Source organism: Gavialis gangeticus, unplaced genomic scaffold, assembly GCF_001723915.1.
Source record: "Gavialis gangeticus isolate Ggan-Ray unplaced genomic scaffold, GavGan_comp1, whole genome shotgun sequence".
Lineage (NCBI taxonomy): Eukaryota > Metazoa > Chordata > Crocodylia > Gavialidae > Gavialis > Gavialis gangeticus.
The window spans coordinates 52,451,082-52,473,219 of NW_017728994.1; the positions used below are offsets into that span (position 1 = coordinate 52,451,082).

At 41.1% G+C, this 22,138-nt stretch overlaps 1 protein-coding gene across 7 annotated transcripts in view; it reads left to right on the forward strand.

Moving 5' to 3' along the window:
* Nucleotides 1-22,138, forward strand: part of ADD3 (adducin 3) — a 184,050-nt gene that overhangs the window by 133,372 nt on the left and 28,540 nt on the right. For all 7 annotated transcript variants that reach the window (XM_019502784.1, XM_019502781.1, XM_019502785.1 and 4 more), the window contains one exon: nt 8,505-8,728. In XM_019502784.1, coding sequence (XP_019358329.1) covers nt 8,534-8,728 — 195 coding nt within the window. In that variant the 5' untranslated portion in view covers nt 8,505-8,533. The remainder of the gene's footprint in view (nt 1-8,504; nt 8,729-22,138) is intronic.

A 22,138-nucleotide genomic window follows, 5' to 3' on the forward strand; every position in this document is an offset into this window, starting at 1 on the left:
GTCGGACTAGATGATCTGCTCAGGTCCCTTCCGACCCTAGAAACTATGAAACTATGTTACAGTCATCTCCAGAAACTTTGCAATGTGCCAGGAAAAATGAGGACGTGCAGTTTTGTGAAATAATGTCTTGTAGTTTTTGTCACTTGCAGATGACATTTTATTTGCTACCTTAGCGTCACCTTCCTGAGAACTCACTCAGCATGAGTTGTCTTTGTTCTGTAAGCTTCTGTAGATCCCTGCAGAATAGCATTGAAATCAACTGCTAAGCAGTAGTTTGGGCCTGTGTGGTCTGTGTCTTGTCCGTTTTCCTCCTGTTACTCTAACATATTACAATGCAATTTTTGGCCAGGATGCAGGAAATACTGCAAAAATCCAACGTAATTCAAGTTGTTTTTCATTTTAGTGGGAGTTAAGTTGCCAAATCCTCACGTGCTGTTCTGCAGATGAGGCACCACAGTATCTGCACCTACAGCAGACTGCCCCTACTCCAGTGTTAACTAATGAGACGTGCATTGAATGTACCATCAGGTGCCTTGTACAATGCTCAAATGTTGCAGTGGCTTTCTCCAGTCCGGTAACTTCAGTGAAGAATTACGTGGCTTGAACCACAGACAACTAGCCTTTGTTTATGTACTACTTTCAACTAGATACAGAGTGCAGAAGTCAGTCAATCGTGTATAAAAGGTAAATTAGCTTTACTTATTATTTTTTGGTTCAGGATGTATTGAACTATTAATTATGCAGCACAGATAGCCCTGTTGTACGTTACATTATGGTAATGGCTCTGCGGGCACTTAACAAAAAACCATCCTCCAGTTCCAAATGCGTTCATGTTTTCATTGCTTAGAAAAAATGTAAATTGCCGTAATAGTGCACAGTAGAAGGCAGAAAGATGATTCTGTCAGCTCAGTCTATGTGAAGAGGAACTAGCAGTGGGGTAATCAAATAAACACAATTATTAAAATATTCTGTTTGAAACCCAGAGGGAATATTTGCAGCTATTGACCTTTTTACAGCCAGATTTAGGTACACACATTCTACTGAATATTCTTTTTATACATATGTGCTAGTTTGCGTTTACTATATATTGGCAAAAACAGTTATAATTTTGAACAAATGGTAACGGCCACCTAGTGTGGAATAAATATTTCCAATTCCACAAATGATTTTAGGAAGAGCTAATGCTTGAACTTGTGTATTTTTCATTTTGTCAGTGTATAAAAAGTGCAGACCTACTAAATTTGCGAAATGACACCGTCTGATAGCTTGTGAAATATTTTTACATTTCTCAGGAATCTTTGATCTCCTGACCAGGAGAAAATATACTGATTGAGTTCTGTTGCTTTACTTGCTTGAATTCATTTTGCTCTGAACAGAATTAATTATGTGGGCCTGCATCACTGTAAAGGTTAATAATTATATGACTGGAAATCTTTTTTTCAAGACCAAAAGGTTTCATTGGTAGTATTGCATTTACTTGAATACAAAACAACCCTGAATATAAAACAGCCCCCCAATAATTAGATTCTATATATGGAAAATTTATGAATTTGTTATAATTTTCCAGGTGTAGAATCTAATTATTGGAGGTTTGCTTTGAGTTTGTCCCCTACAACAGGGAAAATTAAATCTGGGGGTGGGGAGGGGTCAGGTTGCCCTCTTGTCCTCTGCCTCCCTCAACTTCTTCCCCTTACAGCCCCTTTCCCCCAGTTCTTTACTGTCACACCCTGCTCTCCCTGAACACATGGGATACATTCAGAGGAGTGGAAACATACACTTTGTGATGCCTCGCAGGCAGCTCTATGCCACTGCTGTTTTGTCCCCAGGGAAGTGCCTGCACATGCTCATCTGGACACACTCACGGAAGTAACAAATAAACTTGAAAACACTGACATTGAAATAAGTCTACCTGTAGTAATTTGCATATAGTGCCCATAAATTTGATTCATCCAGAATTGATGCATTTTACCTTTTTTGAAAATTGTTTAAGTTTTAGCACAAGTACTCGATAAACATACTTTTAAGCAGCACATTTGTACCTGCTTATATATAGCACAAACTATGCATGATATTAGTCCCAAGCCAAAAAGCTCATTATTTGCCATATTGTTCATTAGGCTAGGCCCCAGCAGGGTCAACAGCATTTCAAGCCATGGTAACCCCACAGCTCAACACTGCTTAGTGTGGTGGTCTTGTCACAAGTCCTGGGAAGCTTCAAAAATGTGTATATATAGATGAGGGGCAGGGTATCCTAGTCTGGCTCCACATTGTGAAGGGTGGGGTCACACCAATCATATGCAACAGGCTGAGAGAGGGGGCAACCGAGGGATTCTGGGTGAACTGTTTTGGGCCCTGCTCAGTGATGTTTACCAAACATTTAAGCATGGTGAAGAAAAAGGAATGATTGGAAATGGAAAGAAAGGCACAGCTTAGCTGTAAGAGTGAAGAGGAAGCTAGAATGTATGCGGTGTAGTGGCTCACCATGACTTGGAAAAGAGTAGGTGTTGAGGGAGAGTGAGTTCAAGGGGCACTACTCTGTATCTTATTCAGATGGACTGCACTAATATCCTTGTGGCAAGTTGCCATCAGTATGTTTGGTCAGTATGGCCCATGTGTTTTATAGTCATGTGCAGTGTATGCTATATTTAAACAACATTATAGTTGGTTTCCATTACTGAGCACATGCTGCTTTTGGTAGCATTTTAACGATAGCATATTTAATATGGTTTCCTTGTATGGGAATGCAAGATGAGAGGTGTCCTCCCCATGCTGATTGCGGGGGGAACCCTCATCTTGTATTTGAGTAAATATGGAAGCATGGTCAATTGAGAATATAACTACCTTGCAGTCTTAGCCACTGCTCTGATCTTGCCCCCAACCTCTATATCATTCACGTGCAAAATCCTTAGGTGCCTGCTTCCATGACACAGTGTGGGTTAATGCCCAAACTGCTCTAACTCAGGCTGGAATCCACCCATTTTGCAGCAAGGCTGCCGGTCACTCGGGATAACTGCAAGGTAAATGTTGCCCATTGCATGGCTGAAAGGTTAGAGAGGGGTTGGTACAGGAGAGAGGAAGTGAAGATGCTTAATGCCAATGTAGAGTTTGTTTCAGACATCTATGTCCTTCCTACCAGTGGCCTTTTGAAAGGAAGGGTCCAGCCACAGGTGGATCTCGAATTTTGAAAAGTGGGGTGCAGATAGTGCAGTGCATCCTCACATGGAAAAACACGCATTTTTCTCCAGTTAAAAATAAACTAGTAGCTTTACTAATATGCTTGGGGCCCAGTGCTATACTAATCAGTTTAAGATTGAAGGAAAAACAACTACAACTTTATTGGAATGAGTTGAGAACAATCTGCGGGGCTGAATTGGAGATAGGAGCTTCATTACCAGGAGCAGATGACAGCCCACAGAACTGCAGAAGAAAGGGTAGCTTGATTGGTGGAACATCAAGACCATTAAAAAAAGAGAGAGGGTCCTTAGCACCTGTGGCATGAAGAGTTTTGAAGGGATCAGTCGGATTACAATGAGCCATGAAGTCAGTTGACTCCCCCAGCACTGCCTAACTAGAAGTGCTGCTCCCACCACAGGCACTTGGTGATCTCTTGTGGCCTCCTTTTTGTGAGAGTATTTCCTAGCATCTTAGTCGCTTGGTTTTGATTTGCATTTTGTTCTTCCCTCCCTCTCAGCCTTGAAGACTTTTCTGTTACTACGTTGCTTTTTCGTACTTGGCATTTAATCCAATCCTTAACAACAGTTATTCTAATAAAACAGTGCACTTTGTTACCCTGAGGATAAAACCTACAAAATATCAACTGGCAAAGTTTTGAAATGACCCATTCTGAGGTATTTGAATGAATTAGAAGCTTTTATGATAGAAAACTTCATTTTAAGTAGTAAGTAATAATGTCTATATTCTCCTTTAAGTTTTCTCTCTCCACTCAAAACAGTTGAGAGCCAAGCAGGAAGCAGACTGCGGGGGCTATACAAAAAAGCAGCAATGAAGCTCTGTAAGAGCAATCCCTCTCCTTCCCCTCTGCCACACTCGTGCACATAACTACCTTTTACCTTGCTCTTGTACTGAACGATGGGTCCAGGTTCATGTGAGTAAGGGGGGCAGAGGGGGCGCTTTGCTAAATGGAAGGAAGCAGGGTTGGATAACAGCTGGTCCTTTTTTCTTTTTTTTTTTAACACTGTATCTTTATTGGCATGATTAGGTATGCAGATCTACCTAGCTGAAGTGTAGGGAAGGGCAGCTGTCTTGAGTGTCTGGGAGAGGACACAGTGCACCCATGTGAGGTTAACTACTGTTTCAAATCTGATCCTTAGTCCTTTTCAGTTGTTGGCTGTTCCTGATCCCAAAGCAGGTTGCTACGTAGGCATTTTTTTGTTTCTTTCCCCAAGTTGCTCTATACAATATGTCCTGTTAACCCAGCCAACATACTCTTCATCGTGTACCTCCAGTTCCGAGTAGCTAATGATGCTAAAAAGGTCCTAGAAACTCCCTCTCCCTCTTTCTTGATCATGAGGAGAGGGACCCGGGGCCAGTAGCAGCATAACAGTTGAGCTGACATTGCTGCTTGTGTGGCCAGAAACCTTTAGATGACCTCAAGGGAGAACCCACTTTGACCATCCTATCCAGAAGTTCATGGAGCGTAGAACCTGGGTTTCTCTTTCTCTCTCATGTATATCACTACTGGTCGCATGCTAAAGAAGAGGCAGATATTTATATTTGCAAAACCCATGCATGTTTTTGAATAAGTTTCCCTTTACTCCTTTATGCAAGATGGGAAGAGACAAACTGCCTGTTTAACATCTCTGGAATATTTTCCAAGCTGAATAATAAGGGAGTGTCTTCACCTGGTGTGGAACATAGTCATCTCTATAGGTGGGATGTGGAACCGGACTAGAAGTGCACAGTGTTTCCTGTGAGCTTAGGACAAGAGCTAAAGAGTTACAGTATTCTGTTTAAAAAGTAGCTACGTATGTTAATGAAACCTCTATTTGGGTAAATCACAAAATATACTGCAAGTGTTTGATAAGAGGCTCTAGTAGACAAGGAGTTTTCAATAACCCCAAGCATTCAGGCTTTATAGCCATCTAAAAAAGTTACCTCTGTCACCGTGCTGGAGTGTTTTGCTGCAAGCATCCCATGTCATGCAGCAGCCCACGTTTGACATTGTAGCTCCGGATAGGATGGCTGCGGGCACTGAACAAAGATAATGTGCACGTGTAGTCTCAGTACAAGGATTTGAGCTCCGATTCACAAAAGCTTATGCACCTTATTAACAGGCGTGTCATTTGCAGATCAAGCGAATTGATTCTTCTGCTCCATTCAGCACTGGTGAGGCCTTACTTAGGGCTCCAAACTGGGCACAGCACTCCGCACTGCAAGAAAGATGTGGACTAATTGGAAAGAGTCCAGTGGAGAGCAGCAAAAATTAAGGGCTTGGGAAGCGAGACTTATAAAGAAAGGCTTATAAATGTAGTCTCTGCCAGTGTTCCCTTTGTACAGCTCTGAAATCATGTCTTTGATGATCACAACGTTAGGACCCAAACTAAACTTCTCATCATCCAGACTGTTGTCATCCCTACCTTGTTGCAGCTGGGGAGGAGCCCAGGGTCCACAAACTAACCCCTTGTGGGCTGCATGCAGGCCATGGGCCACCAACTGAACATTGGATGCCCCTGAGTTAGTTTAGAAGATGCATCTCAACTCTGCTTTCTGTTTGACTTCCAACTAACACAGCTAGCTACCTCTGTTCAGGGATTTAAATGTTCTATCCTTACTGACTCGGGTAACAAACTAAAGAAAAGGGAATGGGAGAGAAGGAAAAAGTGAAATTTGCCTCAATTTAAAAATGTCTTTGAGAATGTAGGTAGTGCCAGCCACATATTTGAAGTTTTCTCTTTATAGATGAATGGATTATTCTGCCATCATAAGAATAAATCATGAAGTAGCTAATAATGTCCTACAAACTTTTTTCAGTAATTTTTAGAAGTCTAACCATAAATTGTAATCAGCCCAACCAAGTGGATTAGCAACTGAGCAACAGGTTGATAGGATTAGTACAATTTAGGAGCATTTTAGGAAATCTCCTTGGGATAACATAGTTCCTGGGTAAGGAAAGTAGATGCAGGTTTTATAGCTTTCCACTATTTCAAGATGGATTCTTGCTAGCCAAGACATAGAATAGTTTTGACAGTGGTTTCTAAGCAGGTGGATTCCTTGGCCAAGCCTTGAGAGAGCAGATCTTTTCCTGGCATAAACTGTTATTGCTTTTATGTCTGCAGTGAAGCGACAAGATTTTACATGGCTTGAGGATCTATGCTGCAGTGTATGAGTAAAGGGTCTGGGTTCAGTCTGTGGTCACTAGCAATGGGTGGTGACGTGTGGAGAGGGGGACCACTGTGTAACACAAAACATCTTCCTCTTATCGATTTCCATGTTCTCGTTAGTCATACATAGAGATCTTCATGAAGATTGTGGTTTTCCTCTTGACCTCCATGGACAGAACAGCTCGCCTAGTTCACTGCAGACCAGATGACACACTTGTACCCTTTCCCATGTCCCAATATTATTGTATTTGAGTAGTCTTGATCATGGTAGAGGCAAGCATTATTTCTTCAGCAGTTAATTTGTTTCTCGAGACTGAGAAACTATCATCTTGGTACTACTCCCTAGCTTCCTGACCCTCGATCACAGTCCATTGCATTCATTACAGTTTAAATGTCTACTTCTAACCATGTTGACATTTATTGCACATATACGTTGCTTTTAAACATAACAGATACTTTTGCTTTAAAAAGTGAGATTTTCATATCTAGCTTGCTACCACAGTACATGACATTTTTCCCGTTATATAATTTGCTTAGTTTCAGTGTGGATAAGAAGGCATCTTTAATATAATATCTTTAATATAATTACGAGGGATCCTGGTTTTCTCTGTTAAAAAAAAAAAATGGAAAGTTCTCTGATGAAAAATCCAAAACTCTCTTTAAACCTCCCCCCCAATTATCTGATTAAAAACACCAAATCTGTGTTTTTACACAATTACAATGAAATGCCACTGAGCATGTATGTGTGTGTATCAATTGAACACAATGTTTTATTGATATATTTACAACTTTAAAGCAGTTTGGAAGCCTACCAGTGCCTCAATCACTATAATAAAATAAATTCTAAATCCCTATATATTTTGGCATTTGATTTTGGTTTCTCATGGAAAATCAGAGCTCCCCCTGCCCCCTTCACTCACCAGGATGCAGGTCCAGCTGCAGCTGGTGCTGAGCTGCAGCTGGACCTGCTGCTTTGTGGTGCTGAGCAGCCCTGATATGTCGGTGCCCCTCGCTCCCCAGCGCACCCACACCCTCCGGTCCTGCCAGTGTCACCCGCACCCTTCTGCCCTACCCTTGCCCACCCTGCCAGCTCTTCCCACGGTTCCCATCCCAGCCCTGCTGGCGCCCCTCATTCCTGACCTGCAGCCCCCTGCTCCTCCCCAATCATGCCAGAGGCAAGCCACCAGTTGCCCCCAGGTCCTACTTACCCCAAAGGCTGCAGGAGGCAAAGTGAGTCTGAGCCAGGCTGGTCTCAGATTCTCAGGGCCTGCCCCCACCCCCTCTGGACAGGTTTTGCACTCTTTTTGCAGGCTGGAAGAGAGGTGCTTGCAAAAGGGGAAACCCACAGTTTCCTGCTTCAAAGGGGAAAATCCACATTTTTCTTTTTTAAAGGGGAAAAATCACATTTTTCCACAGGAAACAACAACCCCAGATCCCTAATAAATTACACACAAATGGAAGAAAATTAGCACTGTAGATGCATCTTCAGTAACTGTGCAACTGCAGTTCTGTGAAACAGTCGCAAGATCTTTTCTTGCAGGTCCTTGATCATAGCCTTCTCAGTGCTGAGGCACCATCTGGTGGCCTTTTGAGATCCACTGGCAATCTTTAATGTAACCAGAACTTAATTGATTTTCCAAAGTTATGAGATGGTTTGGCAGTGCTGTAATTGAGGATTGCCCGGACTTTCTCAGTTAAGTTAGGCAGCAAGCTCTGACTGTGTAGGATGTAGGGATCCTGATATCTTAACAGAATTAAATAGATGATCTGCGGGCCAAAAAATGGAAGAGCACAGTAGTGCGAGGGAATGCATTTTTATGACATATTAAGGGTAAGTTTTTTATAAAATGCTCTGTATGTTCTGAATGTAAATAAATCCTCTGAAACAACCATTGCATTTCTAAAACTTGAACTTGACTAGATAAGTTTGAAGTCATAACTGAGCATTTCCATGAGCTTTTAAATTAATTAATAATGATTATGTAACACATATTTTTGTTTTAATTTGTCCACCCTTCCCTTCCCTTCCCTCCCCTCCTCATTTTTTCCTTGTGACAAATGCATTTTAAGCACTTGTCGTTTGCCCGGCTGGGGTGAGAAAAAGCGTCTAGGCTCATAAAGTTTTACTTTATGTTGTTTTTAAATGTCCTCTTATTGTTCCAGGTGAAGAGAATAATCTACAGTATTGAAGCATGAGTGCTGATGCCAATCAGGGGGTGATCACAACTCCTCCCCCTCCCAGCATGCCTCACAAGGAGAGGTATTTTGACCGCATCAATGAAAATGACCCAGAGTACCTCCGGGAGAGGAACATGTCTCCTGATTTAAGGCAAGACTTCAACATGATGGAGCAAAGGAAGAGGGTCACTCAGATACTGCAGAGTCCTGTGAGTAGGATTAAGAAAACAAAAGAAACTAAAGATATTTTTCTTCCTTTCCAAACTAATATTTGAGTTATTTAAAAATAATAATAATAAGCTTCAGTCTGCATCACAGCTACCAGGGATTTCTTGGGGCCATGAAACTTTTCACAAGAGCAATCAATAGACAGTTTATACAACATCTTGTTTGCATAGGTTTTTGTATGTGTGTGAATAAACAGCCCCTTATTGGAAGTGTTGGTTTTTCTACTGATGTTTCATGGGGTTATGCTTCATTACAGTTGTACAATAGTAGCTAGCTGGTTGCAGGGGCTTGATCAGAACAAGAGCAGGGATGAGACTGAAGAAGTCATTGGCCAAATATAAATAAATTGGAACATTTACGTGGAGATCTGCTTTCTTCTTTTATTTTGAATACCTGACTTAGCAGTTGCATCAGAAATGCTCTTAATTCGAAAGATTCAGAGCTTTAAAACTGTACTGTCTGGGTTTGTTTACAGCTGGACTGCTTTCTCATATACGCGGAAGGAGCAATGTGTGCACAGTAAAAAAAAAAAAAAAAATTCATGCACATCTCATACAAATTCAGTAATTGCACATCTGTTACATAAGGCTGCTAATTCCATCAGGAGCCGTGGGAAGAACAAGTGTCTCCATACCCCCTGCTCTTCCGACGGAGCTAGTCTGAACCCCAGATATTATGTAAATTATCTTATTAAGCATGTTTGAAAATCTGTGACACCTGAAAATAGTAGAGCTGCCAAAGTATTCTGAATCTTTCTTGGTTTTTTCCTTGAATTAGTTTTGTTTCAAATCATTGTCTCTTCTCTTCTGTTCTCCCATAATTTGGGGTCTTTACATGCAATTTCTTGACATTTTCCCTATATAACAAGATTGCAAACAGCTGTTAGTAATCACCCAATTATACACGGCCATGAATAATAGGATTGTTCACTAAAGTGTTATCTTGGAGCGCCTTTTAGATTCTGCATATTGCTTTCAGTCTACATAATGAATACCCCGTGACTCAGGAATGTATTATATGCAAGTCACTTTGTGGAACTTGAGTTTGATATCAAACTTTTTTACTATTCAGAAAATCCTCTAAGGGAGTATTGCATGGTGCATTAAACACGCTGACTTTTTGTTAGGGAAAACAACTCGGTTCCAAATGATAAGAACTGGACTGTAACCTGTAGTAATCAATTATTCACAGACAAGAGGAAGTAGATGTTATAAATTCTCAAACAGAGTGAACGCCATATACACACACACACACACACACCCCTTTTAATTTGAAAGGGAGACAACTAAATGCATTAGATTACACAGGCTTGATATTTTTTGTTTTGGTTTTTTTTTTTTAGACATAATGTTCTTTTATTAATCTAAAGCCAGGGAAAGTGCTGAATCTTACAGGTTCAACTGTCCCTAGCATACTGGAGTGAAAGACTACATTTGTCTAGTCCACCAACCAGTTCTCATATGCTGTGGTTGCATGAGATGCTGAGAGCAGTAGAATGGATTGACGAGGTGGTACCCCCAAATTTAACTTTTTTCCATCAAGAATTGGAGGCCAACACACCTTCATCAGCCCCCTGCTGCGAGAGGAGCTGAGTCCAGCAGTTTCAGCCAGCACCATTTGGAGCTGCCAGTGTTTTAAAAGTTTCAAGTCATAAGAATGAAATACTTTGGAATATCAGCTTGGGCCTGGAGCCTTGTAGATCTGTAGCAACTGTCAAGAAGAAAACTGGCAGGCACTTTCTTTTGGTGATCAGGCCCAAATGAGTAGTTGTGCTTGAGTGGCATCCATCAAGCCAGAATCTCCTTTCTTTGATTCCCTGCTCCCCTGTTGAAATAGAGGATGTTTAGAGCTTTCTGCTACAATTCCTCCTTTGAGGAAATGAATTTTTTTTTAATATAGTGTCCAGAAGAAAGAATGTCCCTGAGGCAAATTTCATCAAATGTAGGGACATTTGTTGCATCATTTTGTACAGGGGCTAGATGAAGTGGAGATGGTGGACAAATGCCTCAACTGTGAAGTCTTAGTTTCAAATTATTTTGAGACAGAAGTGAAAACAATTTACTCAGTTGTTTCTTGGCCTCTTCTGAACAATTTGTAAGCATCACAAAGTACCAGAAAGCTGCCCTCTTAGCAACCTGTTTGGTATAGGTTTCAGCTTTGGATAACATTTGAGGTACATTGGTAGCATTATATGACAAGCATGCACAAAAGCTTGCTGGTATTTGGTTCATATGTGGCTGGTCCTGTGTTATGAATACTAAGTTGTCAGAAGGCATTCACAAAAGAGTATTACTTTTAAAGACCAGTTTTGTCACAGGTGTCATTTAACCTGATTTTAGTATGTCAGAATTTTAATATATTATCTTCAGAACTGAACAATGTAATCTTTGACCTATCTGTTGAGGTCAGAGCTGAAAGGCGTTTCCCTCCTACTGCCCAGAACGGGGCAGAACCATTTGGTTTTGCTGATTTGTACATTTATTTGTTACTTAAAGACTGTGCTGTATTTGGGAAGTCTGGCTGAGGAGCTCCTCAAGGAACAAAACCTGCCTGCAGAAATCCACAGGCTAGGCGACCTTCTGCCTGGAGAGTTCACAATTAATTTAAAATAATCCTATTGGCAGATACATTTCAGAAAAAGTGAGTGAAGTCTCTGGGGTGCTGACTACATTGTCGTGTGTGTGTAAGCAATCTAGTATGTGTGCGCTCCAGCCCTGATGTGAAATCTGTGGATGCCATCACAATGGAAGTATTGAACAACAGCAAAGGAAAGCTGTCTGCCATTCATTCCAACAAAGATCAGCAGCCAACCCTACAGGTGTACTGACCAGATCCAGATAGCGGCAACTAATGGCATTGTGTAACGTTGCCATGTGCCTTTCGTGGCTGGTGAAACACAATGCTAATACTCAACCATGCGCAGAGCAGGAGCTCTGCCTCTTCCCACTTAGACTGTATTCAAGACACCAACACTGGAGACAACTGGCCTCACAAAGTGCTACCTGATATTGAGTTTCCCTTTCCTATCTCAAACCATTTAAAGGTTTTGAAAAGCCATTTCCTCTAGGGAAACTCAGATGTAATGTCCTAGACCTGGCTGGATCCAATTTTAAAATATGGCACAGAAACAGTAGTGATCATTTTTTTTAATTATTATTGTCAGTGCTTCTGGATAGTTTTTTCCTATTAATACATAATAAGCAAGCTTCTTTCCTCATTTTTCTGGATTGTTGAACATGTGATTGTCAGCCAGAAGTTACTGCTTGTTTTATTTTTGAGAGTTGGCAGGAAGGTGCGGCGATCTCTAGAGATGGTTCTGCACTTTTAGAACTGTCATCTGTTCTCTTCCCCATTTTATTCAACAGCTATGCCAAGCTCCTAACAGAGACTGCAGGACACCACTAGCTTAAATGCCAGAACTGTGCCGTTGACAGAATGCAAACATCTTTTGCCAGATACTGTGTTGAATTAAATTCTCTTCTGAATGAAGACAAGCTGACTCCACCTGTATCCAGGCAATACTGAGCTGAAGCTATTCAGCAGAAGGAAAGAAACACTTAGCAATAATAATTTGACAGTGGGCATTGGTACCACCATCATCAAAATTGAATACATCATGGTTTCTTCAGTGATCCTCATTATACTGGCGTACCACGGAGCAACAGTAGCAAAAACTGTCATCGCAGGCTAGGTGCAGACATTCAAAAAGTCTGAGGCAGAATCAATCTAAGTTATGTGGGTTTCTGTAAGCAGTGTAGTTTAGATTGGTAGCAAACAGAACACACAGTCGCCCTTTGGTGCGGAGGGGGGAAACCTTAGGCCGGGTTCTGCCATTTTTAAGCCAGTCTGTCTACCAAACTTCTGTTCTGTTACAGGTGTAAAGCAGTTTCCCATCACTTACAGCAGTAAAAGTGTAATTTCTGTACCTGGCCTCATAGTTTTGTTTTGGTGAGAGACTGCCTTGGTATGTCAATGCATAGAAATTGAAATTCTCAGTAAAATGTGCAGTAATAGTAGAGATCTGATTGGTTGATGACTTACGCTAAAGGACCCGGTCTTATTGGTAACAGGAAATTAGGGATTATGTAAATGACTCTTTGGACTGCATTTTGGAGTATGGTGGAGTTTTTTACATCACTGCATTGGAAGGGAAGCTGCAGTTTGGAGGAACTACACTTTAGAGCAGCTCAGTGAAATGGATAAGTTTGTGTATTACCAGAAATTTAGTCATGAGGATACATTTTAAGAATTGATCAGAACCTACAAACCATTATAATTAGCACCTTGATGATCTACTTCAGATCATTAGAACAAAATAGAGCCATCAGGTCTAGTTAATACTTTTGATTTAGTCTTTTACAAGGTCGGGAAGAATAAGTGGAACGAGTGCAGTTCCAGCTGGGGTGATGAGTCAAACTGCAGGAATATATGTGAGCATAAAATTGCCTGACTCCATGGAATATGTAATAAAGGGGTTTGTGCTTAGGAGGAATAAGTGACTAGTTGTTGTCATCGGTCAGGACTGCAAATCTACACTTACTTTCCCCCATGCTAGATGGAGAGGATTATTCTGGGTTTTTTAAACTGTGCAGGGAGTTTGTTTGCACAGTTTTTTGTGGCGTTTTGCTTTAATTTTCTGTTGGATAAAGAAAATGGTTATCAAAACACTCCAAACATGAAGGACTAGCCCCAGAGCCTGGTCTTATGCTGCTATTATGTAACAACAGCAATCCACTTTTAGCCTATCTGTACTGCCAGGGCCTCTCTCTTTCTCAGATGTCCTAAATGTTAAAAGCCTGTTTCCATCTCACACACTGCCTTGTATCTTTTCACTGCAATCTGGAGTCATGACCAGGGAAGAGGTAAAAGTGACCTGCCTATTTTACTTCTTCCTTGCCCCCCAGTTAAGCTGCTTAGAGATTGCTTACTTTCAAACGCTTGTAGAACACCTGGGTCTCCAGCCCTACAAATGCCCTGGTTTACTCTGTCTCCTATCAGACAAACCAGCTCACCTGTTTTTGCATTGTTGTTCCCTTTCTGGTGTTCCCTTTTCATTGAAGCCTTCCAGTCCTCTTCTCAGGGATCTGCGAGCTAGCTTCAGCATTCAAACTGCTCTTCCCCGCAGAGGTACACAAGTGCTCCTAGTCCTTTCACTGGGATTCCCTTTCCTTCCAGTTCTTCCAGGAGGCCTCCATGCCCAGGCTTCCCACTCGATAAGCTTCTGCTTCCTGCACAGCCCTCAGTTGATGCTTATTCCTTGGGTGACCCTGCTTTTTATCACCTACCCTCCTCTCAGCTAGGCTGGTTTCAGATCATCTGCTCCCATCATGTGACACTGGATATCATTCGATGAAGATGAGCCCTAAACCCCTTGGGATGTCCCACTGAGTACTTCAGAGAAAAATTTAGGATGCCTTAGAAGCTTGAAACATCAATCTTTGAGACATCCCACCAGGAGCAATGCTGCTTCATAAGGACAATATGCAGACATGTATATCTTGAGGATCCAAGAATTCCAGGTATCTAACATTTGTCTTCACACCAGATCGGTAAAGAAAGAAACTTGGGTTCTTGTCCTGTCTTACGACGCCTCTGCCTCTTTTTCTATCATGTTGTGTTACAACTGCATCTAACTTGTCCATTATTACTGCTGATATCTCTTTCTACAGGTCACATTGAACTGTAGTTTTCAACTATTTTCATGTTAGGGTAATTTTTTTTCAAACTGTTCCTTTATTTCCCTCCCCCACCAGCCATATTTGTGTCTTCTCTACACACTTTCATATTTCTCTCTTTCATAAGTGTCTGCAACTCCTCCAAACTTGGTATAATCATTAACTTGGTGCTGTGCTCTCTACAGCATTATTGCAGATGATAAAACAACACTAAATTCCTTGCCCTAATGTGATGTTTCTCCTTGTATCTGCATACCATGCTTATATTCCTTTTAGACTGAAAACAGTCATTTATTAAGCTGTAGATCCAAACCAGTTTGAAATAATTTTGAAGGCAGGTGTTTGAGAGGTACTGAAGATAACTCAACTCAAATGTATTATATCTCATACTTTGTTTTCATATGCCACTTTTATAACTATCAAGAAAGAAAAAGGAATCAGATTTATTTAGGTAGATCTGATTTTCCACAAAATCTGACTGCATATTGCTTATGGATCCATTATCCTCAAAGCCTCTAATAACAAACTACTTTTTTATATTTGTTGCATTATTTCAGTGCCAGTAGAAGTCAGGTATGCAGCTTTTGGCAGGGGGGAAGGGGTTGATGGTAGGTACTACATTTACTTTCTCGGGCTTCCGCTATGTGCCAAATTTCACCACTTTTTCAAGTGATGTAATACCTGTGTTTGTGCAATATGATGCCCATTGAGCACATGTCTCCCAGTTATTCCTGTTACTTATTACTGAAGGGTTGTATACGTTATTGCTTCCTTTGCCTAGTCCTACCGTACACATTAGGAGCTGGTTGTAAACACCGCCCCCTTTGCCCTCTTCTCCAGCCTCGCCTTGCCAGAGGCTCTGTGTACCTCATATTCCCTGGGCATGGTGTGCATGGGCTCTGCATGTCCTCCCATGCCTTCCTCCTCTCATGCCAGGCGTCTCCGGGGTATGTCTGCCTAGTAGAGCAGAGTGTGGTGGAGAGATGCTCAAGGGAGCTAAATCCCAACTAACTCAGGTTCCAGAAGCTATGTAGCCCAGGGAAGCAAGGTAAATCCATCTCAAATTTAGTAACTGCCATGGCTATGACTGTACCTGGTACTCAGGCTAGTGCAGATCGGTATCTCTGCATGACGCCAGCATGCACATGTGCCAAAATGTATTTAATTTTCCTTATTTATAAATGATTTTGTTTTCTTTTTCTCTGTCCATTTAGCAGCCCCTTTTCCCTTTTGATAGCAGAGGTAACTGCTCCTTCGTTACCCTTATCTTTTCCCTGCAAGCCTGAACTGAATAGATGTTCGTTGCTGGCTGACTCCTCCCTTTACAGTGTAGGGTGTTTATTTTGAAACTGGGATCGTGGATCTAGGTTGGCTGCGTCAGGGGAGTGGAGATCACTGTAGCCAGCTACCTTCAGAGGAAGGTGATCTGAACTAACATTTCTGTTCTTTCCTGAGAATTCGTTCAACATCACATCAGCCAAGACTGTAAGCTTTATTTATGTATTATTTTATACTGTTAATGCTTTTGCTTATACATTAAAATGCATTTAATCTTCCATGTGACGGTAAGCTTGGAGTAGTCATGATGGTCCAAGAAATAGATGAGAGGCAAGGATTTTTGTTGCTGATATCTTTGTTGAAAGAACTGAGTTGTTGGGATAGACTTAGAGAAGTATTCAAATGCAGTATATTCTTATGCACTGCATTTGAAACCTTGTCTAAGTCTAACCCAGCCATGCAGTGGGTTCAATAAAAAAAAATCACCCACCAAAACTTAATTTCTCTCATTTTGTCTTCAGTGAACTCCAGTCATAAAAGGGTAAGTGAAAGCAGGATCTCTTTCTGAAGACTAGGTACAGACATTAAAAAGTTGGAGGCAGAATCGATCTAAGTTATGTGGTAAGTGGCATAGTTTAGATTGGTACTGAACAGAACACACGTTTGCCCTTTGGTTGGGGGTGCAAATCTTAGACTGGATTCCATCATTTTTAAGCCGGTCTGTGCACTGAACTTCTGTTCTGTTACAGGTATAGACCGGTTTTCTGTCACTTATACTAGTAAAAGTGTAATGTTTGTACCTGATCACAGACACCATTTTGCTTTGTTCTTGGTTACCTAGTACCTTTGAAAGTTGACACTAGCACAACTCAATTTAGGAATATTTTTCTAGTGGAAAATTCGTTCTTGGCATTTTCATGCAAATAAACCCGATATCAAACTGAGGTCGTCAGTGTTCTGGACAAGGATGTTGTTCTGTTGGTGTACCATCTGAAGTACTTGTGTATGAACCAAACGCTGCTCTAGCATTTTATTTATGATGTAAAAGACAATGAAAACGCTTCATGTCCGTGGAGGTATATTTCAGGTAGAAATTGATGAGCAACAATCAAGAAATGATTTAAAAGAAAGATAGCCATGTCTGAATACTGCTGACTCTTCTTAGGTCCTTAGAGAACTCTATGCAGATCAACATTATTATGCTCTGCAATATATCGATCTATCTAGATATATAAAAAGAGGAAATTGTAGTACTGTATAGATTATTGTAGCAGGTTACTTATTCTGGTTTTAAGTCTGTTTTAGTTGATTGACAATCCCTATACATGAGCTAATGTACAAGTTCATGTATACATTGATTTTTTTTTTTTTTAAAGGCCCAGAATTACACTGTCAGCTTACATTTAACAATTTATCTTCCTGAAAGAAGATATAGGCAAACCATTACGTGACTGCAAATCAAACATGAATTCCCCTGTTTTGCTGAGATCTCATTGTAATTTTAAAAGATTTTTTTGCTGTTAAATGGCACTGTTTTTGCTTGCATCTTTGCTTTGCAGATCTGTTATTTGTCTTTAGAAGATGATTATATACATTCATTTTATAAGCTATTTGATGGTGTAAGATGGATCATACGGTATTAATGCAGCTGATATTTTCCATCAGAAAGAAGGCATGTTTATACTGCAGATTTCAGAGTAGCTTTTAACAAGTCACTTTGATACTGGAAGCACTCTAGGCATTCTTTGTAGGCTACAATAACTGTTTCCCAAAGGTCCCTGCTATGGCAATTAGACTGTATCTGGTACTTCAGCTAGTCTAGACATATATACACTAAAATGCAGTCTGCACAGTAGACAGCTGAAAAGAAGTACTTGAAACATTTCATTTTAATATTTTTATTAAGTGTAAGTTCATTATTTTTGATCTATTACATATTACTGGGGGTGTTCCTTGTCCCATGGTTCTGTTTTCTATAATTGATGCACCTGTCTTCAGTGCACAGTAAACTTGAGTTATTGTTTGCACCACCTGCCACTCATGTTTTCTCCCCATGTTAAACCCTTTGACCACCTTAACTTGTGGTGTTTTAAGTTAAGTTGGCTGGTCTGTCAGGGGAATAGGTGTAAAAAGCAGCTAAGCAACTGTTAGCACATCTGCTCCAAAGTGTGGAAACAGGTTAGTTCCACTTGCATGATACTAGTTTCAATTTTTCTTTGTTTCCCTCTTGTACCCAGAGGACAGAGAGGTTCTCCCCCTATTCATGACGGAAAAATTCATAATGCAGCTCAACCCACTGCAGCACAAAGCACTACGGTGTGCTCTCATACTTAGTGCCACACATGGGGTGAGTGCAGTGGCTAGGTGGCATAGCTCGATTGTTAGTTCATGGTATGGCTACCCTCACATAAGATAGACCAACTCAAGAGAGTTGGTAATTCAAGTATAGGTGGCACAAAAAAGCATTAGACTGCCTTTATTTTAAGGATTTGATTTTCTTTTTTTAATTCCTTTCTAAAGAACCACAATTGAGAGCTCTGCAAAATGTGTTATTTCTGTAGTGCTGAAATGTTATGATACATGTTCCATTTTTAGCATTAGTGCTAAAGTTGGGCTGAATCTTCACCGGTGTAAACTACTGCAGTCTGCTGAACTACATTAACACTGATGTACTCCAGCTGAAACACAAGCCTAGGAGAGCTTCGGAGCATTTTGTCCTCAGAGTTCAATTTTGTTCCTATGAAATTCAGACTCCTTATTGTAAACTGGATTGCAAAGTGCTGGATTGCAAAATGCAGCATTGGTTAACAAGATGAGCCGGTCCCTTCAGACAGTTGTCTGTTAATGAACGAATGGTCTAAAGCCACTCTTCACTTCAGCTATAACTGGGTACTCTTCTTCAAGCAGCTGTGTCCAGCTTTTCAAATCACAGTCTCTACTTTGCACGCAGACCTTGTCTGCACATTTTTAGGAATGTTTCTTGAATAAGCAGGTGATGAAATCTATGCTGTGGCTGCACAGGTCATTACACCTAGAGAAAGAAATAGGCTAGTTTAAAGCCCTCCAGAAACGTGTATATCATATATATCCTGTATATATCAACTCCATGCTGCACTACTTTGATCGACTTGAAACCTGCAGAGGTTCCTAGTAAAGACTTTTCACATCTACCCAAATAACTGGTTTAAATCCCACAGCTACAACATTCCCTTTTTTGAATGGTGTTGTGCACACATGGCTTGAATAACATCATTTTTCATTCCTCTGACAGTTGCTACAGTTTATTTTCCTTAGTCAGCATTTTCCAATCAAGTACTCCAGCTGGAATTACTCTGGGCATTTCCACTTGAAAAATGTCTGCTTTGTGCCACTTTTATATCTGCTCTTAAGTGTAAACCTTGAACATGACCTCTTCTGTGTGTGAGGTCATGTGCACTTGTAACTAATGCTGAATGTCCTCTAGTATAAACTTAAAATAAATCACATTAGCGAGCCCAAACAAACACATGGCCACTTAACCTGGAGCTCTGGTCCCAGAGTTAGATCTGCCCGGGCAGCTTGCTGCAACCTTGTAGATGTGGTGACAAATAGAGGCCGCACAGTAACAATCTACTAAAAACTGAGTTAGCGTCATCACCGTGCCTTAATGTGTCAACAGAAATTCTCTTTGAAAATTACATCCACACACTGGCCTCTATTTCAGAAATTGCCCTGGAGGTGCACCATTGGCTTCCTATTCTGGCTTTCTTTTATCCAAAGATCTCTTAAAATAAGCAGTGAGGTAGTTTTTCACGCGAGTTGCCATTTTTTGATAAATCAGAATTGTACCAAAATAGTTGTCATAAGGAATAGCTGCAATAAATGTAAAATATGCTCCTGCAAGCCCCAGGTAGCAATTTTTTAGACATCCATAAAGTAAGACAAGCCCACTGCATTTTAAAGTAGAAAGAAAAATACACTAGTGGGGTAAATATAAAGCAGAGAAGCATCAGTGCAATGCATTCTGGATAATTTCAGATAAATACTTTTCTTCTTGTTTTTTGTCTTTTTTTTTTAGCTGCATTAGTTTGCTGAGGAGCAAAATGAAAATGCCATGTTTAAGTGTGGGCACTAGGGGTTGTAATATTGCTGGTAATTTTTTTAATTGGTTCAAATATACTTATGGGTTTATCATAAGTAATATAGTTTGAAATTAACTGCTGTGCAGTTGCTCTACTTAATATAGTACAGATTAACTATTTTTTCATTCTTTTTTTTTTTTTAAACAAACAAATCACTTCTATACAATTTCTGTCTCCTATCTCTTAAATAAGTATATGTTAATAGATCCCTGTTTCCTGAATTCATGCTCAGCTGAATGGGCTCATGTTTCCTGAACTTAAGATGATTCTCTGGTGGACAGTACACTGCTACCACAAGGATAATATTGCGGTGAAAGCAGAGAACTGAGGCAGGAGAGCCACATTCCTGTTTTAGCTGTGTCACATACTTGCTTTGTGACCTCAGGTTATCAGTAGTGGCAAACTCTTACTCCCATGAGCAGCCTGATTGGCCTCAGGGAGACCACCTATATGAAGCTTATCAGTGCAAGCAGGACTTGATAACCTGAATCTAAACTTTACTGTCCATCTGTAAAGTGGCAGTACTTTATTGGCATGTTTATGAGGTCCTTGGATGTCTCTGGAGGGGATGTACTCTGAAAATACCTGACAATGAAGCATTTTGGTCAATCATTGTCATAACTACCATTGAAACGGAAGATGGCCCTAAAACTGTAGCCGTGTGATTGATTATTCATGCAAGAGAAGACGCCTACTAGACTAGCAGGTTCTGGCAGAGTTGTCTGGTAGGGTTTGATTCATAGATGTTTGGGTCAGAAGGGACCTCAACAAAACATCGAGTCCGACCCCCTGCCTGGGCAGGAAAGAGCGCTGGGGTCAGATGACCCCAGCCAGACACCTATCCAAGCATACGTGGCTTGAATAAAATCATGTTATGCACTGGGGCAAAGTGCCTTCGGATTGGCTGTTGTTAGCTCTTAGAAAACCTTTCTTTAATTTGTGAGTTAAATTACTGTTTACTACAAGAATTGGGGGAAAAAGGAAATGCATGCATTTGTCTGGCTTCCTCAAATTATGTAATATTGTAGGGCTGGTTGAATAAAAGCATCTCCTGGCTCCCTGCTCCATCTGCTCGTGCATTGCTCTGGCAATGTGAAGCAGAGCCTTGTCCAGCTAGTTGTGTAGGCTCTTTGTGCAGAGGAACCCCTGTGGCACAGAGTGGCTGAGGGTTTAGATTCAGTGTATTTTGAACTACAATAGAAAAGAAACAGTGTGAGTAAGGCTCAAGTGTTCGGCGGGGGGGAGAAATGACACAAAAAAGAACATTATTAAGGTGGCACTTAAATTCCTTGTGAACTTTGGAAGAGTCACTTAAACCAGACTTTACATTGGCAGTCACTACTTCGCTGTTCCTTATTTTGAAGCTTGGCAGGATTTGATTTTTATTGGTAAATGTTGATAAAGGTTGATTTCACCTCACGCTCGCAGACTGCTGAAAAGTATTTCCATCATTAATAATCAAAATTTATAGAAAGAAAAATGATGGCTGATGGGAGAACTGTGCTGACCATAGTCTGGACTTCAACCCCCAGAAACCTCAGGGGACGGGGAACAAAGGAGAAGTCACAGCAGGAGTTATGTCGGAGCCAGGACTGCTGTCAGCTCTGCCTCTCAGCTGGCGGCAGTCCTACAGTAGTTACATTTGTGTCATTAATAACTTCTCTGCACCCACACCTATAATTTCACACAATCCTGAAAATTTAAATCACTAAAAATTGAAATAAATGCTTAAAAATAAACCTTGATATTATGTCAAAATTATTAAAAAAAAGAAAAATTGAATTCTGCCAAGCCTATTTATTTTCCATATATGTAGCTTGTGACCCCAGTCTCTGGTTTCCAGAAGCTCTGTGCGTGCTAAGCAGTCCGAACAACCAGGCCCTCGGTGGTTTTCATTAGGGATCCACAGTGGATGGAAACTTTTACCCTTGCACTCTCTGCCTCCGGTCCTCATCAGCAGGGATCCAGGTTTTCCATTTGCCACAGAAAAATGCGGATTTTTTCATTTAAAGGAGAAAAACCTGGACTTCCCCATTTCAGGGAGAAAACCTCAGATTTTCTTCTTCAAAGGAGAAAAGCGTGGGAAATGGTGGGTTTCCCCCCTGCAGGCTGGCAGAGTTGCAACCTGCAAGGGGCTGGGGGGAGCGGGAGGAGGGCAGTCAGGCAGGAGGTGCCATGTGCGCATGTGTACACACGCGTGGCTGCCAGGCAGCCTGGAGAGCAGCTCCCACAGCTAAGTCGGGGGGGACTGAGGGAGCTGGACAGGGTTCAGGCTGGAGCTGCTGCCCAGCTTGAGCGATGCTTGGGGCCTGTGCTG